The 18,301-nt window shown below is 43.1% G+C and overlaps 1 protein-coding gene across 3 annotated transcripts in view; it reads left to right on the forward strand.

Annotated features, from left to right (window-relative positions):
* Positions 1 to 18,301, forward strand: part of jag2b (jagged canonical Notch ligand 2b) — a 65,077-nt gene that overhangs the window by 30,926 nt on the left and 15,850 nt on the right. For 2 of the 3 annotated variants that reach the window (XM_049590223.1, XM_049590226.1), the window contains 9 exons: positions 1,108 to 1,365; positions 2,410 to 2,470; positions 6,956 to 7,086; positions 10,368 to 10,487; positions 11,621 to 11,734; positions 12,047 to 12,160; positions 13,982 to 14,095; positions 14,529 to 14,575; positions 14,678 to 14,851. In XM_049590223.1, the coding sequence (XP_049446180.1) occupies positions 1,108 to 1,365; positions 2,410 to 2,470; positions 6,956 to 7,086; positions 10,368 to 10,487; positions 11,621 to 11,734; positions 12,047 to 12,160; positions 13,982 to 14,095; positions 14,529 to 14,575; positions 14,678 to 14,851 (1,133 nt within the window). The remainder of the gene's footprint in view (positions 1 to 1,107; positions 1,366 to 2,409; positions 2,471 to 6,955; positions 7,087 to 10,367; positions 10,488 to 11,620; positions 11,735 to 12,046; positions 12,161 to 13,981; positions 14,096 to 14,528; positions 14,576 to 14,677; positions 14,852 to 18,301) is intronic. The other variant, XM_049590225.1, reaches the window with a different exon arrangement.

The raw sequence follows: 18,301 nt of genomic DNA on the forward strand, positions 1-18,301 counted from the left end.
AGGCAGTTTGACAACCTGCTGTCTAGCGTTGGGCCGTATAGCTCTGGGTATCCTCCATTGTTTACAACTGTAAACTTGTTGTTGTGACCACCACAGAAGGCCCGCCTCTCAAATCATCCGATTGGACAATGGGGAAAAAAGATGACAAAAAAAGAGATGATATTGGACGACAAGTTCAGAGTGCTCTGGCAAAAACACTAGGCACCTAGACTGCAGAAACGTCACACATCTTCTGTGTGATCAGGACCTAAAGCTCGCTAAAGCTGAGGGGAACTGCAGATTAAGAGATAACAGTCTGAAGGTTTCATCCATGGGTGTATAAAGAGTACTGGGTACACCGTTGGAGGCAGGATCCCATGAAGGTTGCTCAGTGGTACGTGAAGCAAAAAAAGTTGTTGTTGTCAGATCTGCTAGAGTGTGTTGCTGAGACAGAGACAGGTCTTGAACAAAGATGATTTTCTCCGGATTTGTCTGCCAGAATGTTCAGAAGATATGTGGCTTGTGAAAATTGGCCAGTGACAATGGGGCGAAAGAACTTTGGTCACATTCAGTTCTCCCATTGGAGTGAACAGATTTAGGACCTGCAACTAGTCTCTAGACAGGGCAGTGGGGAAACCCACATGACAAAGACACAGGAAACGACTCTGTAGTGTGCCGTCTCTTTTCTGATCTCCCTCTGACTTCATCGCTCAGAGTGACCCCTCACACACTGTCACATTGTTTTAACTTTGTCATTTGATACATTTTTATTGTGTAGATTTTGTTTATAGCTGCTTTAAATTACATTTTCTGTGTCAAACTGCATGTTAAAGACACAAATACACTTTTTACTGTCTTTCTCAGAGTTACTAGTCTTGTCTGTGTGTTAAGTACAAGGTAACGCTAGGAGGCTAACAACAGTAGCTCCCTGCAGTCTTGTTGTCGCAGTGAAGTTGCTAGGCAACCCGCTGGGATAATTGTTTGGTTTAATGTCTCATTAAATGTCACTGGTTGTTGTTTGTATTCTAAGTTTATTTATGTTTATTTAAATGATTCTGTGGTTAAATCAGAACAAAATATTCACAGCTCTGACATGACTGAGTTATCTTCACCTGCCTTTTGTTTCAGCTGAGGAGGAGCTGCTGATCGAACGCAGCATTCACACTGGCATGATCAACCCCGGCGACCAATGGCAGACCATCCTGCATGACGGGCCGGTAGCTCGCCTCATCTATCGCATCAGAGTTCGGTGCGATGAGAACTACTACAGCAACAAATGCAATAAGCTGTGTGTTCCTCGGGATGACTACTTTGGCCACTATCGCTGCGAGCCTTCAGGGGCCCAGGTGTGCTTGGACGGCTGGATGGGCCCAGACTGCAGAACAGGTGAGCAAATGTCCCACACAGTAATTGTTCATGAAGACAGTTTATTAGTTGCAGCCCTATTTTTCGACTCTAAGGTGTGTAAAGTGCTGTAACTATAAAGTCATGGTATTAAAATCTTAAATTGAACATGTGATCGGATGCACTGATTTGACTTTTACATCACCTCAATTTCAATACTTCTTAGCAGCTGATAACAACAGCACAATTAAAGGAATAGTTCACCCACAAAATGATAATTTATATATCAGTTACTCACCCTGTGTAACGTTGAATTTGTGGAGAAAACTTGGCTTTTCTGGCATGCCTTTACTGTTAACAAAGAATCAAAAAAACGACGAGTAGCACACCTTGGTAACCTCGCGCGTTTGAACTCTGCTCAATGGAATGCACGAGTACAGTTCAAATGTATGTGCTTGCCTAGGCGCTCTACTCATATGCATGAGTGTTTTTAAATGGTAATGTTTTAATCATTTCTGCACGACGAGAGTATACAAATGTAGCAGCTGCTTCTCAAGTAAGTCCAAAGTTATTGTCCATGTACCATTTTAAAAAAAGAAAAACAGCATGGTGTAAAGACAACGCGCGCTGCCTGCTTATGTTAAAATGTAGCAGTGTCGGGGTCATGCTTGTGGGTGGTGTTGGAGAGAGTGGGGGGCCTCAATAAATCACCCAACTGACCTTAGAAGACGAAGGGTGAAAAGAGGAGGAGGAGAGGGGATGGGCTGGGGTTGCTTTTAAGAGGGGGGTCGTGTTGTACATGCAGGCTATAAAGTTGTCCCTTCCTTGCCCCCCAGCCCTGGTTAGGGTGCCATGAATTCTCACGTCTTGTTGCACTTGTTAGGGAGATGGCAAACAATCCAGCTTCTCCTCCTCCCACCTTTTCCATATCGTTGCCTCCTCTCTTATCCCACACATCCCTCCGGCCTTTTTTTTTTTATAGATTAATGTGTTTTTATGGAGGGAAATATAATGATACATATCTCCCGACGGAATTTAAGTAACACCTTTTGAATTGTTTCTCTCTGTCTTTTTGCTTTTTCTCAGCAATCTGCAGGCAAGGCTGCAACCTGTTACATGGCGGCTGCTCCGTCCCGGGGGAATGCAAGTAAGATTAGCAGGAATATCTCTTTCATATACAAAAATGTGGTCGCACTGCTTGTTTTCTTACTGCTTTGTGAGTGGATCTATCATATTGTACATGCCGTTTGATTGTTGTTGTTGCTGTAACAACAGAAAAGGCAACTGCAGCAATGTTAGGCTTGTTGAAAATGAGATTAAAAGTCACGCTAAATGTGTGAAAGACAAAGATGTGATGGATTTCAGATGCCAAACGGAGGCACCTTCACTTGCCGTAGCCTGTTGTTCTTTTTGTGTCAGCCTTTTTCTTCCCTCGTGGGCATCTCCACCTCTGTTCAGAAGAAAAGGGCAACGCCGCGCCTGCCTTCTTGTATTTTTAGCCACCTGAAATCCTCCACAGAATACCAAGCATCTCATCAGCCCTCTGCTGCTCGGACCGAGGGAAAGCTGTGTGAATCTGACCACTGGTTAAACGTGCTGGGAATTGTCATATCCCCTCCCCATCCGCATTGCGGTCCTCCTTGAAGGGCATGGGGCAGGAAAGGAAATTAATATCCCGCTGTGTTATGTACATTTCCCAAAGTGACGTAGAGCAGCCCCGTAGGTCCACGTTTCCAGGATGTGCTACATCCCGTTGTCATTTGTAAAACCCCCTCATCCCACCTGCCAGATGGAAAGAGACACTTGCCTCCCTTTATTAGGAAACAGAGTCTGGCTCGGAGCCGAGGAATAACAGGGGATGACCAGTTTTAGGAAACTGCTTCACATTTTTTCGTGTCTGCCTCGATCCGGAGTACTTATTCCAGTCAGCAGACAGACAACAGAGGAAAGCAGCTCATTCTTCCCAAATGTCAAGTCCCAGTCAACAGGAAAAGCGACATGAATAGAAGAGCAGCGGTGAAGAATCTTCCTGCAGCGGCATGAATTTAATGAAGCCTCAGGTCACAGAAAGCTGGTATTAAATCCCTTGCCATCTTCTTTCATTGCCTTTTATTTCACCACACTTTTTTATGGGCTTTTTCTTGTTTGCCACAGGCTTTTAAGAAACACAAAAGTCGGTACGTGCCTAATGTTACGCTGCTGCGCCAAGGCTTTTTATTAGCACACATTAGGCTTGTTCTGACAGATCTGTCAGAGGCTTGCCGTGTCCCAAGAATCACTTGGTTAAGCAATGCAACACATTTTTTACCACTCTGAATGCTTTGCAAACTTTGACATGTCAAAATGCCAGGATGTTGGAATCTGACTCCAGAGAAACATCACGCCTACGCCTGTAAGGGGTTGATGAGTAATCCTGATATCAATATGGCCAAGAATTAAACCACAGAGTGCCTCTTTTGATACCTCCAAGCTTAAGAAGCAGTAAGGGAGCCTCCTTGCCAGAGCTCTGTTAGTGTTATTGCTACATTGCTGTCAGACCCTCTGAAGCTAATCATATACAGTGGAAGAAGCATGCCAAGTATTCCCCAACGCCCCCCCCTCCACTCCAGCCTGAGAATGGCAGAGATTTCCAAAGGCCTCGTCTCTCAGAGTGACAGCGGTGCCGTCTGCAGGAGACTCAAAATAGCAGTCAATTGACAAGACAGCTGGCTCGACGACACCACAGCCTTGGAATAGCCGAGCGCTGTCATGAAGCTGTGTGCGCGTATACACTGTATACACACAGTTGTCTCGGGCCACTCGCTCTCAGAACCGCCGCGCCACCCTCGTAGCTGTCGGCCCCAGACTCTAACCCAAGCACGGGAGCCGCTGGAAGTATTCTTAACCCCTCCTGCCCTGGAATGTCACCCTCCACTAAGATTAGTTGGCAGGAGGCCGTGGGATAGGTTAACACAAGAGCCGATACAGTATTAGGTCTGTTTCCACTGTAGGTTGCACCCGAGGGCTCAAATGGGCCACAAGTAGACCCTCTTTGTCTCTTTGGCACATTTAGCAGCTCAGTGTTTGAAGCCTGAATCTGTTTCGCTTCTTCAGATCTTGTAATAAAAGTTCCTTATTATTTAAAAATTGTTCATAAGACAGCTGTAGTGATGGGTTTCCTCTTTGTGGCAGGTTCTCACTGGACATAAACACAGCCATTAAGACCTTCAAATATCACAATCAACTCAGAAAACATCTTATGTTCACTGATTAAACTGAGACAAACCATTTTTATCAGGGTTCATGGACATCATTTCTTGTGAATTTAGGTTGTGACGTTGGGTGACCAAAATTCAATATCAGGACAACATCTAATGCCAATGTCTGTTGATGTAGAATACTGATGACACATAACATTGACATTTTGTTGGTTTTAAGTTGTGTAGAATACTGATGACACATAACATTGACATTTTGTTGGTTTTAAGTTGTGTTGTGAAGGAGCCAAAATCCAACGTCTTCCAAATGTCTCATGCTAACGTCATTTGACGTAGAATAATGACATTTAAGCCTAGTTCACATTACACGATTTTCATCCTGATTTTGCGTCGCGGAGACTATCGTAATCTTTTGAGTGTTCATACCTGGCGACGTGTGTTTCTGTCAGCGGGAGTCTCGCCAACTGCGTTACGACCTGTGTGTGCACACCACAAGATTTCTCCACCGAGCCCTCGCCGACAAAGCCCCAGATAACGCGGTGATGTCACCAAACTTGGAGACGACACGTCGTAAAGGCATGGATATTCTTCCCAGTGTTGAATCAGATCTGCCTCCAGGGCCTGGGTCCAAACACAGCACGCTCCCCGTGATCCTGTGGATGCCGCCATTGTTGTTGTTGCTTGCCAGTTTGTCAGTGTTGCCAGATCTTGGGAGAGAAACAAGCAACCAGGGCTATGGAAACAAGCCCAAAAGAAGCGACTATAATGCGTTTAAAGAACTTATTAGACGGATATATATAGAGAAAGGTGACGATTAGAGAGCAAGCCCAAATAAGTAACTCCACTTTAGAAACAAGCCCAAAGTCGTGGCTAATAAGCGGACCTGGCAATTGGCAACCCTGCGGCTTGTCCTCCTCACATTTCTTCCATCCTCCTGTGTGCTGACGTGGGACGTATCCCGCATCTCACTGGCTGATGCTCTTTGTCAGTCATGTCAGATTTCTCCAGTTTTCTAGCATGCCAGATATCCAGTCCCGGTCACAGACGGGGGGGCGACTTGCTCATAGGCTTGTTCATACATGAAGATTCGTCATGGCAGACTATCTGTTGACTCACTTCCGACCCAAGGTGGCTCTCAAGATCCTCTGCGACGTCAAAATTGCGGCGAAAATCGTGTAAAGTGAACTAGGCTTCAGTCGTAAGGTATATAGAACAAAATCATCAACAAAACATCATAATGTTAACGTCCACACAATATGAAATTCTGACATTTAAAGTATAGTCGACCTGATTTTTCATTCCAACCAAAATGAAACGTCAGTCAGATCTCAAAAGAGTCCGTCTTTCTGACCTCATTTTGACGTCTGGTGCTAGCAGGGATACAGTATCTTAAATGCAAAGCTCTAGGTCGAGCTGTCAAAGTTAACACGTTAATAACGAGTTTGCCATGGTATGCTTTCAGCATGTTTTTTGAGTATGCAGTACCTTTGAAGTTGTACTGGAGAATATTCTGGACAGTTATCATCATTGTTTTGGAATTTTTACAGTTATAATATGGACATACATTTGCATAAAGCAAGCAGAGTATTAAACACTTGAAAAACATCCCTTTAAGGTACGTTTAGAACACAGATAAAAAATGTGCTTGATTTGCTATTAAATATTTTAATCGATTGACAGCCTAGTTTTTACATTTTTGAAGGTAATGAAGTTTTAATGTAAGTAACCCTTTCCTGTCAAGCTTATTAAGTAGAGTCCTTTTTATATTTCTTTTTCAGAATATGAACACATAATTAATGCCAAGACTGTCTTGATCACTACATTTATATTCATCCAACTTCTTGTGTTATTTAGAGAGTGATCATTTAAGATACAGTGCAAAGTATTTAATGCAACAGCCAGATAGTGTTAATTTTGTTGCGAAAAACTGAGTAAATACGTTCATCAACGAGACAGCATCGATATCATGTAACCCTAACTGTGACTATACCAACATGCAATGTCTTAGACTAAAAGAAAAGACTAAAATTTTGCCTAAAGAGTACAGACTTAACTAAAATCTCTCTTTATTTTCAATGACAGCAAAGAGCTTTTTTCAGTGCAGCAGTTCCATTTCCTGTGCTGACGCCCCATAGTAACTGATAACTGATGAGTAATCTGATGACCGGAAAAGACTAAAATGTCATTGACGAAAACTTAACTGGAATTGTCACAGTTTCCTTTGACTGAGATAAGACTAAAATGCCCAGACTTATAGTCAACTAAAACTTAAAGGAAGAGGTTGACTAAATGTGATAAAAACTAATAAGGACATTTGACACAGGACTAAATTAAAAAGAAGCTGACACTACAGCCAATGAAAGATAAGCAGGGTTTCCTCAGGGAGCAGGTTCAGGGATTTGATGAGTGAACTGATTTTTGTGTTTGCTTGACAGGTGTAACTACGGCTGGAATGGCCAATTCTGTGATGAATGTGTGCTCTTTCCTGGATGCGTTCACGGGACCTGCAACATCCCGTGGCAGTGCAACTGCGAGAGAAACTGGGGTGGCCTGCTGTGTGATAAAGGTATGGAAAAGTTTTTTTTGTGTGTGTGTTTCATCGCCTCCCACACAAGACGCTGGCAGAGTTCCTGCTCTCATCCTGCACGTCCCCTCAAGCTACATCTGCCTGGATTTGATGAAGTGAGCGAGCAGCTCAGAGCAGAGATGCAGCTGAGAAGACTTTGTAGAAAAGCAACATATCACCATGTAGAATACTGCGATGGAAATGCTGCTCTGTCATTAGCTGTTGGAATTGGGATGTGTTGAAATATACTTTTGTCACCTCAAAGTGCAGCGGAGACATGGTTTACATATTTATCACATCCTGTCACTTTCAGAGATGATTAGAGCTGAAACAATGAGTCCATTAATCAAACGGTCAATCGACAGAACAATAATTGGCAGCAATTTTGATAACTGATTGTGATTTTTCACCAATATTGGCAAACATTCTTTGTTTTAATTGATGGTAAGCTGAATATCTCTGGGTTTTGGGCTGGTCGGACAGAACAGCAGAACAATGTTCTTAATTTTTGGCTAAAGGGCCTGATCAGACAGTGCGTTCGAGTGGCCTTTGGAGGCTTTATGATAGTTTTTAGTGAGAGCGAAGCGTTTTGTTCACTGTTTTTGCATTGCTTAGCGCCCCATGTTTTTCACTCTATGTGCCTTGTGTACTTTGCAAGACTGCCCCGAATGCTGGGAGTTGAAAAAAACTTCATTCAGAGCAGAAAAAATATGCAATGTCATTGAGGTTGTCCTATTAGATCAGGGGTAGGCAACCTGCAGCTCTTTAGCCCCTCTCTGGTGGCTCCCTGTGGCTTTGATAAAAAAACCCTTACCCTAAGAAGCTAGGGTAGGGTAAGGAGACAGGGTAAGGAGCTCGGACATCCCGAGGGAGCTCAGAGGAGAGCCACTGCTCCATTGTGTCAAAAGGGGTCAGTTGAGGTGATTCGGGTATCTGATCGTCCTCCCGTTGGAGGTGTTCTGGGCACGTCCCACTGGTAGGAGACCCCGGGGCAGACCCAGAACACACTGGAGGGATTATATATCTCATCCCAGGAGGAGCTGGAAAGCGTTACTGGGGAGAGGGACGTCTGGGGTGCTTTGCTAGGCCTGCTGCCTCCGCAACCTGGCTTCGGATAAGCATTTGAAAATGGATGGATAACAGTTCCAGTTTCTAACATTTTAATGTTCATATACGATTGTTGTAGATCTTAAGTGATTCTTACATTCTTCAGTTGTACAAATGTGTAGCCTATACACCAAACTAAAAAACTGTTTTCACATTTCATCAACTAAAATGTGCGCCATACATCTACGGCCTGACACCATTTCCTCGAAATTTTGCCGTACCTCAGTAGCAGTGGCTAGTCTTGAGTTTCCCTAGCTAGTCCAGCTATCGATTCCAAATCCAAAAAAGGGAAAAGTCTTGGAGGAAAATACAGAACTTAATAGTGCATGGACATATTCATTTACTTTCACCACCAAAGCTAGAAAGTTAAAGTACAAAATAATCATATATAGCCCACTGCAGTGCAGCCACCTTGTGGTTAAACATAGGGAATGCTCATTAAGATCTGCTAGTAATGTTGATGGGATAATTTAGACCAAATAGGCTGTGTTAACTTCATTATAAGGTTCCAGACAGATTTTTTTTTTTGGGTCAAACATGGCTCTTTTGATAGTAAAGGTTGCCGACCACTGCATTAGATTAATTAAGAGGCGGGGCTTGTGTGGTGGCAAAAACAACAATTGGTAGGATGCGACGTGTGAAGCTAATGTTAGCTCACTTTTATCATCACCCAAAGCAAGCTGCAAGACATGTCTGAACAAACTGAAGCCTGAAGTACTTTATGATATTTTATCAGCTGTGATGAGGCCCGAGGATTGATAGCAGATTGTCAAACTGTCCTAGACTCGTCCAAAAATGAGCCTTGAACCAGCAACCGTCCAGGTGAACATCCTGGGTCAGCTGGTGGTGCTGTCTGTGATTTCTCCTCTTTCTGAGGGTCTTCTGTATCCACATGGATCTCTGTTTCCCTGTGACCAGTCCCCAAGTGTCCTCTGCCTGTCCATTTTTATGCAGATTTCAAGGTATAGATATGTGAATTTACTTAACAGCAAAAGCGGTTAATATTAAAATTAAAAATTGATAATGACCACACAAATCACCGGGTCATACCACATGAAAAGCTACAAGTTTGGTTCTGGTGGCAAATTTGTGTTCTGAGCTTCAGGTAAAATCAATTAATAGAAAAAAATAATCAGCAGAATAAGAGACAGTTTTAGAAAATGCTTCAGTCATCATGTTGTTTTGCAAGCTGGATCTAAAACTTAAAAAACCAACAGTATTTTAAGGTACCTTAGCGTACCTTTATATGAGGTCTGAATTCTCTCCTCGTTCCAGCAGCTGGATAGTTTTACTGCCCGTGTGATCCGAGCAGCAGCAGGGACACTCGATCCCCCCACATCCCTTCGTCACCGAGGGCTCTTCGGGGGATGAGAATGGATCCTAAGATCCCCGGTGGAGACAGATCCCTGCTCTTTTATTTACCAGCCTTTAGGGTGACCTGGCCTTTAGCCTAAGGAAGGTGTGCAGGGATCAGATGGGTTTAGACGAGTGTCTTTTGCGCATGGAAAAAAACATCAACAATTGCAAGAGAAAAGGGGCATCTAGGGGCTTTTAACTGAATGATAACTGCAACTAAACCACTCAGTTGTAAATACTGTAAGACCTCTGTCAGAATGCAGCAGAGTGGTCGTGAAAACACTCTGTTCTTCCTGTCAAAGCTGACAGCTGGTGCTCTGTGCAGAGCGAAGATCCCGACAAGCTTCCTGGGAACTCCCGGCACCAGCAGGATAAAATGGTGAAGCAAGCAGAGAGATTTCTCACAGGGTCGATCCAGTTAACAAAGTCTGAAGGTGTGGAGCAATGTGCCTTCTTATTCTGCAGTAATTTCATGGTGCCCAATGGGAGAATTGGCGACGCTTCCAACTCCTGATATTCACATACAAGTAGTAACTTGAAATGCTCATTAATTCGTTTTTTTCATTCTGATTTTTGGAAATTTGGTGCTACATTTGGATGGAAATCTGACTAGTGTCTGCAGCTTTACCATCTCCAGCTTTGATTCACGTCACTTTTACGGCTTGACTTGACTGTAGAAGTTGTTTGGTCAGTTCATAGTGTCGGCAGCATTGCATGTAGACGAACAGGATGCATAGATGCAGCAGGGGTGTATCAGATCAGGCAAGATGGATGAATTCATGTTCTATTTGTGTCTCTGAATGTGTGTCATCCTCCAGATCTGAATTACTGCGGTCGCCACCATCCTTGTGTCAACGGAGGAACCTGCATGAACACCGAACCAGATGAGTACTACTGCGCCTGTCCACCAGGATACTCTGGCAAGACCTGTCAGATAGGTGAGAGTGAATCCATGCTAAAACTCGCACTACTGTCTTTAAAACTGGGCATTCACTGTGGTGTACTCATAGTGTTCAGTCAAGATGGGCCCTCTGTCAATGTTTCCCTACTCTGCCTTGTTCCACGAAGTTCATAAATATTGTGATTCCTTAGAGATACTTTGGAGGTTGCAGGAAAAAAAGTCAAAGTCCACAATAAAGATAGAACTATATTGTGTATCAAACCTGCAAGTCAAACAACGGAAAAATAATCTGCAACTTTTTTGGTCCATTAATCGTCATTTATCAGGCACAACCTCCAAACTTTTGTTGGTTCTCAAAGGCAGATATTTGCTGCTTTTCTTTGTCGTATATGAAACTGAATGTCCTTGGGCTTTGAAGACTGTAACCTGAACATGTGACCTCGGGCTCTAAACAAACGCTAACCTGTGAAAAGTACACTGCTAATGTTAGTTGTCAGGCTAGATTGCTAGCTAATTAGCGGCTCAGCTGCAGCACATTAAGCAGCAGTATAAATTTACCTGCAAATGCTGCTTGGGTGCGTTCAGGTGATCGTGTGGCTCTTATCTTTTAATACCACCGTCCGTGAGTTGTAAGTTGCAGACAAGTTTGCAACTTTTTCCTCTCCTTTCACGTTACCTGTGGAGCTCAGTCAAACACAGACACGTCTCTCCTTTACGGTTCTGTTAATCTTCGTATCTCGATGTCCCTGGAATTTCCCTTTCTTTTTCTCTGATCTTCAGTAATAAGGTTGCTCCAAATGATAAATGATTGGCTACACATTAGCAAGACAGCAGGAGGATGTTAATAATGTATCCTAGCAAGGCATGTGCCGCTCAGCAGCAGCCAATGTTGCATGGGCATTCACATGGACGCACATTGCGAAGAACCAGGCGCAGTTAAGACTAGGCTTAAGTTTAGTCGCTGCAACCAACGTAAAGTTTATTTGAAGGACTTGTCTTAACAAAGACCGACTTAGCGGTTAGAACCAGGCTTGGTAAAGACCAGTTGGTGCAACCCACTCTTGGAAATGACTGCTTACCTACAAAGATCCAGGTCTATAATTGCAGTCTGTAAGAACAAAGAGTAATGTTTTGCTTCCTTTTAATCTGAACACACCTCCTTCCCTTCAGCCGAGCACGCCTGTGTTTCCAATCCTTGCGCCAACGGTGGTACATGCTATGAGGTTCCGACAGGGTTTGAGTGCCAGTGTCCGCCGGGCTGGGAGGGTCTGACCTGTGCCAACAGTGAGTCCAATCATCTCCACCCCTGTCATGCTAATACTTACTCTCTTCTTTCACTCTAGGCTACTTTGTTTTTGTGATATTAACAGAGCAAACACGCTTGTTCAGCATCCACTCACCTTCATTTGGAGATGAATGTTTACCTCTTAATAAGTCGAGGCCTTCTTAATACTTAGACACCAAACCTCTCATGTCTTAACCTGTCAGCTCTCTCCTTCTCGTCTTCTTTCACCATCATCACATCCAACTCTTTCTTCAAATGTTGCGTGTAGTTAAAAATAAGCAGAGAGTGAGTTGACGTGTCTGTTCTCTCAGATTTGGACGAGTGTGCCTCCAGTCCATGTGCTCAGGGTGGAACCTGTATCGACCTGGAGGACGGTTTCGAGTGTGTGTGCCCTCCGCAGTGGGAGGGAAAGACCTGCCAGATTGGTGAGTTTCATATTTCAATATACAAGCACAGAGTTTTTTCTTTTTATTTGCACTTTTCACCAGAGGCTGTTAAAAATAATATTTCCTGTGCTCAGGATTTTTGTTTTTTGGCAAACAACTGTTCATCTCTACAGGGAGACTTGTTTTTGCAGGTGTTTGTTTCCTGTCTCTACCTTAAACAAATAAAATGGCCTCTGAGGCACGCAGTGCTCAGGATATATGTTGTCGGATTCAAATTGGCAACCAGCAACCTGAGCCCCATTGCCAGAGTACAAGCTGTCAATATCCTGGATGAGCTGGCAGCTACACGGCCCTTTTTCCTCAATGACTTTATGAGCTACTCGTGCGTCTATATCCGGCTGTTTGTTTGTCGCTGGCAGTGGCATTGTTTTTTTTATTTTTTTATATCGCTCCCGTCCCCACAAGCGGACGTGACCGGCATGAAGCCAGGAAATGGATTACGACCGGTAAACAAAGTTGGCGTGTGTGCGTGAGTGTGCGTGCGGGGGGGGGGGCTGGAGTTAGGAAAGAGATCCCAACAGTTCAGTGTCATCTTACCAGCTCAGGTCTCGGCTTACAGGCAGCCACTGGCCTCCTGTCTTACCTGGCGATTGTGTGTGTGTAGAGTTTAGGGTTTCAGAGAGAAGACAGGTGTGTGAGGGAGCACAGCAAGACTCCCTGCAGACTGCCCCCCCCCCCCCCCTTGAATATTTGAGCAGCGGTGCTTTTCTTTGTTGTAACACTTTATGTTTGTAGAGGCGGTGGACATTTTGTGAGTGAAACTTTGCCCTCATTTCATCTGTATGGAACAGATGAAAACTGTCAGCTGTTGTTTCTCTGAGGCTTTGAAATGATCCAAAAAATGGATCATTTTGGGTCATTAGGAATTCTGTGTCTGTTGTGACACTTAACATTAACATGACATTGCTAGACCAAAATAGCAAATATGACTTTGTCTGGAACCTGTCAGTCAATTTCGGATTTCCAACAGGGATCATCAAAGGCTGTAAACCACAATACCTCTTGATGCAACTGGATAGACTTAGAACCAATCAGATCACTTGGTGATGTGGCAGCTGTGATGGTCTAGTTTCAATATGTCTGTGAACAAGTGTTTCCGTTTGCAAGCCTAGCGATAGCCAAGTGTTATGTTTTCGGGTTGTCCGTCTGCCTCAGGTCAGGTCAGCTGGAAATCTGCTTGAGCAGAAGCGGGACAAGAACACATCTGCCAGAGCAAATAAAACACGAGCTCGCGGATTCGTCGCTCGTAGAACACAATATGTAACTTTACTGCCGAACTCTATTAATAGATGGAGTTAATAGATTTGATGATAGACAGTAAATTAAGGCATTTAGTTAGAAGTGTAGACACAAGCAGTAGATAGGAAGAGAGATAGGAGTATGACGTGCAACAAAGGTCCAACACCCGATTCAAACCTAGGGAGGTTGTAGTCACATGTATCTATCTTAAGGCCACTGGACGCCCCATCATTTGTCAATTTAAATGCAAAACATTCTCTGGTTCCAGCTTCTTGAATGTGTATATGTGCTGCTTGACTGTGTTATCTAGTATTGTGGATTAAATATCTTAAAGTTTTTGGACTTGGGAGATGTCACCAGGGGCTCTGAGAACGTGTGGTGGGCATTTTATAGATTATATAGAGACATTTATTATATATTATAGTTAACTATCCATATAACCCTGATGACATCATCCGGGTTTCAGAGGTTGGGTTTCTGGTCTCTTTCCTGTCTCTTTGTCCTGTCCTTGGTTTGTTTCAATTGATGGACTCGGTCTCCTTCTACTTCCTGCCTTTACAGATGCAAATGAGTGTGCAAGAAAGCCCTGTAAGAATGCTTATTCTTGCAAAAATTTGATTGGCGGATATCACTGCGACTGTTTTCGGGGATGGTCCGGACAAAACTGTGACATCAGTCAGTATTTCTTTAATTCAAAAGTCACTTTTAAAATTCCTGCCCTTCCACTGGCGCCCTCCTCCTCTTCTTCTGGCTATTTTAAAAACGCCTCCTCTCACCTCCTGGACTCACAACATAGGTGTAGTTATAGTCACTGGCTTTCCTACATGTGGAAACCCGTTTCTTTCTCGCCTTGGCAAACTCAATCACCATGACTGAACTTGCATGCCCAGCTCCTCTCTCTGGATTCATTGCATGCCATGTTACAATCTAGGCAAGGTCTGACTGGCACTCTCTTGGCTTCACCAGTTATTTTCCAAACTTTGACTTAATCTGTGCACATCCCACATTGTAGATTACATCTGATAGTGGATAAGGTGATAAGTATTTAATGTCCTTCATCATGTTCAGAAATAAAACCTAATTTTTTTTTTGTCTTCTCCTTCTTCAGACATGAATGGCTGCCATGGTCAGTGCCAGAATGGAGCAACATGCAAGGTATGGATGTTTTAGCTTTAATATATATCATATTATGTGCGCCTGATTCACCAGCTGATGTTGTTGTTGCTGTTTAACCCTTCTTCTTCTGTGTATCTGTAGGAGGGGTCGAGGGGCTACCACTGCCAGTGTCCTCAAGGTTTTGTGGGCACTCACTGTGAAATCCAGAGGAACAAGTGTGACAGCAAACCATGCCAGAACGGCGGCCACTGCCACGCAGTGTTGGACGGCTTTGTGTGTCAGTGCCCATCACAGTTTGCTGGACAGCTGTGTGAGGTGAGTCTCACGTTGGTTTGGATTATTGTGGATGCAGTGACATTTTATAAACTGGTTGTAGGCTTTGGACACGTTACATGTCTGAGAAGATCTTTTCCAATAAAGGTTTGCAAACCAAAACTTTGTAACTATAGTGCAGAAAAGGGACCAAAGGGATTCTGTGAACTACTGTGCAAGAACTTTTTTTTTACCCAATAGACACACAGTGGGCCTCATACAAGAACTTTTATGTACTCTTACCCTAAACCTTTCTTAGTTTTCTTACGTTAGGTTTGCTCATGTGAGGTTTTCATGTCAGATTGACACAATTGGACAAATCTCGTCGTCACAAATTCTGCCTGTTCATGAGTCGGAAAAAGTGCATTCATGAGATTTGATCATTAGCAAAAACAACGCCCTTAAATTGATTTATAGGGCGACCTCATCTCTGTTTATGGGCTAATTTCACATCGCAGAGCTTCAATAGACTGTTAGAAATGAGCAGGTGACAACATAAATTTAGCAGCACAGTTTAGGGGACTTGAAAAATAATTGAAAAATATGGATACAGCTGCCAACAACTGAGCAGAACCCTACTGTGGCAGATGTGAAGAGGAAACGATTTGACATGAAGTTAGATGAAAAACTGTCACGAAAATGTCAATATTGCAATACTGCACAATTTACAAGCCGAATGCAGTTGATGGCAGACAACCATTATGTTCAGGTTTTTTCTTTTTCTGTCATGGGAGTGTCGCGTATTTACATTATATTGTAAATCCCAGCAGCATGACAAGCCGCTGAGCGCTGCAGGTTTTCAATTTTCTAGTTGCTGAGATTTGAAAAATATTCAACTGTGGGTAAAATGCTGCCACCGCTGGTCACCTTAACTTTTTCTCCAGTCGTCCCATCAAAGCTGACCAACCGTCACACCGCTGATAGTGTTGCCAACATTGTGACTTTCTCATTAGATTTAACAACTTCCCAGACTCCCGTAGTGACCTTATTTCTAAAAAGCAACTAGCAACAAATTTTCCGACTTCTTCAGACCATCAGAGAAAAAGCAAGATATACATTCAAATACATGACAATGTTATTTATTCAGATGCATGCTGCTCAGAGTAATCCCAGTCCACACCTCCTCTGCCATCAGCGCGGGGTCTCTCCTCCTCTCTCCTGCAGCAGCACTGTACAGGCGGTCAGGTGTGGGGCAGGCAGGAGGAGAGGAGACGCCGCTCTCTGCCGCGGCAGGAGTTCAGTTGTAGTGACGGTTACGCTGAAGCTCTTTCTCTCTGGATTGGAAGCCTGACATTTATGTTTTGCTGAGGATTTTTTCATTGAATCTAATTCAGTGACGTTGTAGAATTTTTCCATTTTCCCAAAGGAATGTGCATTCTTATCACCAATACGGAAATGAGCGCATGACATCATTTGGTGACTTTAAGCGATTTTTAGAGCTAGAACTATCTACTTTTATTGGGAAAAAAATTGAAAATCGTTACCTTGTGCCGGCATTTTTTACTTCTGCAGATATTCTGAAACATAACCAGATGCAAGCAAAGTGTCTCAACTGAAAAAAATGCTATGCCACTTATCGAACCTCATTGCCTTTCTGTGTTCTGCATTTAACAATGAACAAGCATTTAATTTGTTTTAAGACTGCCATCTTTGTCATCTAAAAAGCAACAGTATACCTAAGGATAGCCTAACAATAAAACTTATTTATAGAGCACTAAAATCAAGAATAATATCTTGCTGTCGGGCCACATTTAATCCACAGGGAACTTATTTCAATACGACAGCCCTCATTAGATGCTATGAAAACATCCTGCCAAGGCAAAGCAGTCCATGACTTAAGATGTCTCATCTCCTTTAGATGGACAAGAAAATATTATGCAGCAGATAATAGCAGACTGTGCAACAAAAGATGTTCCCTGAGGACAGCAGCTTCCATAAAGAGTGTCAGGATTTACTTAGCAACCAATAAACTTTACAAGTTTCCATGGCACAACATGCCAATAAAATTACACAGTCTTAACCATGATGATGATGATTTGGTGAAAAGAAGAGAATATTAATACTTACTTGACAGTCACTTGGATTTTGGAAACATACACAAACTGCAGTAGTCATTACAGCACAGTGATCCAAGCCAGCTGTCCACTGCCAAATTCTGATCTGCCTAAAAGTTGTGTAATATGTTCCCAGCCTAATAAGCCAAGCCCTGGTCTCATTGTAATTGATCGTTTAATTTCATGCAGACATCCCATATCAGTGTCCTTGCTGCAGCCTTTTTATATGTGAAGTGTGTGTGTCTGAAGCTAATGTAGGTTAGCAGCGAGGAAACCGACACTTCACTGCATCTCCTGGGCCCTGAATGGAGGACATTGCTGGTCAGGAGCCAATCCTGTTTTAGCATCTCTACTATAAATACGAGCCTCTCTGAATGAGGTGACGCTGGATTTCTGCCTGCATACTACAGAGCACTGATGCCTGCTATGGCACGGTGTACATTCCTGCCCTGCAGTGCCAAAACTACAACGCCTCTCACATCATATTTCTCTGATTAGTGTCTCCTCTCAAGACCAGAGAAGTTTGATTGTGTAATGGTGTCTTTGCCCATTCGTGATCTGACTGATGTCTTAATAAGGAAATAAGGGCAACCTGAGTCTCAGAGGAAATGCTTCAGAAAAAAGAGACACATTCACTCCCTCAGTGGATGACGTGCTTGTCTTAATCATGCCATAAAGTTTATGGATTTAGTACTTTGTTTCCCATATAATTAATTTGGGCAGTCATCCGAAAGAGGTTTGTATGTTCAAGCCATGCTAGCAATGTGGCTTTGTGAATAGCAGCGTTGGTCAGTGGGTCAAACACTAATCACTGGATGGATTGCCATGAAATTATCTTCAGACATTTATAATCTCCAGATGATATATCTCAATGATCTTGGTGATCCCTTGAGTTTTGAGGGATTCAGACATTCATTAAATCATAGGGTCAAAATTATAATTTATCCAGTAGATTGATTCATGACTAAATGTCTGCAAAATGAATTCCTCTCACCAGCCTCCGCTGTGCCTTTTGATTAGCAAAAATTAGCAAATGTTAGCATGCTGACATGTTAAACTTGGATGAAATAAAACTGACGTTCTGGCCATGCGATTTTATCTTTACTGGATCGCATGATGTTTTAAGGTGTCGAGAAAACAACCTCACTGCAAAGTTTATTTTGGAGCTCTGCTGAAGCTTTTGATAACATCTTTATCCACAAACGTTGTGTGCCAAGTTGTTTTGAAATTGTCAGGAATCCTTCAGGATGTCTTTTAAAGTGCTCTAAAAAAAAAATGGAGATGTGAATGTTAGAATTCTATGACAATTGGGCCAACTCCACCTGCTGATGAAAATCATGCAATATGATCAAAAGCTCCAGAACATCAATTAAATGGATGTCACAATGAGGTGTCAACT

This window comes from Epinephelus fuscoguttatus, linkage group LG11, assembly GCF_011397635.1.
Source record: "Epinephelus fuscoguttatus linkage group LG11, E.fuscoguttatus.final_Chr_v1".
Taxonomy (NCBI): Eukaryota; Metazoa; Chordata; class Actinopteri; order Perciformes; family Serranidae; genus Epinephelus; species Epinephelus fuscoguttatus.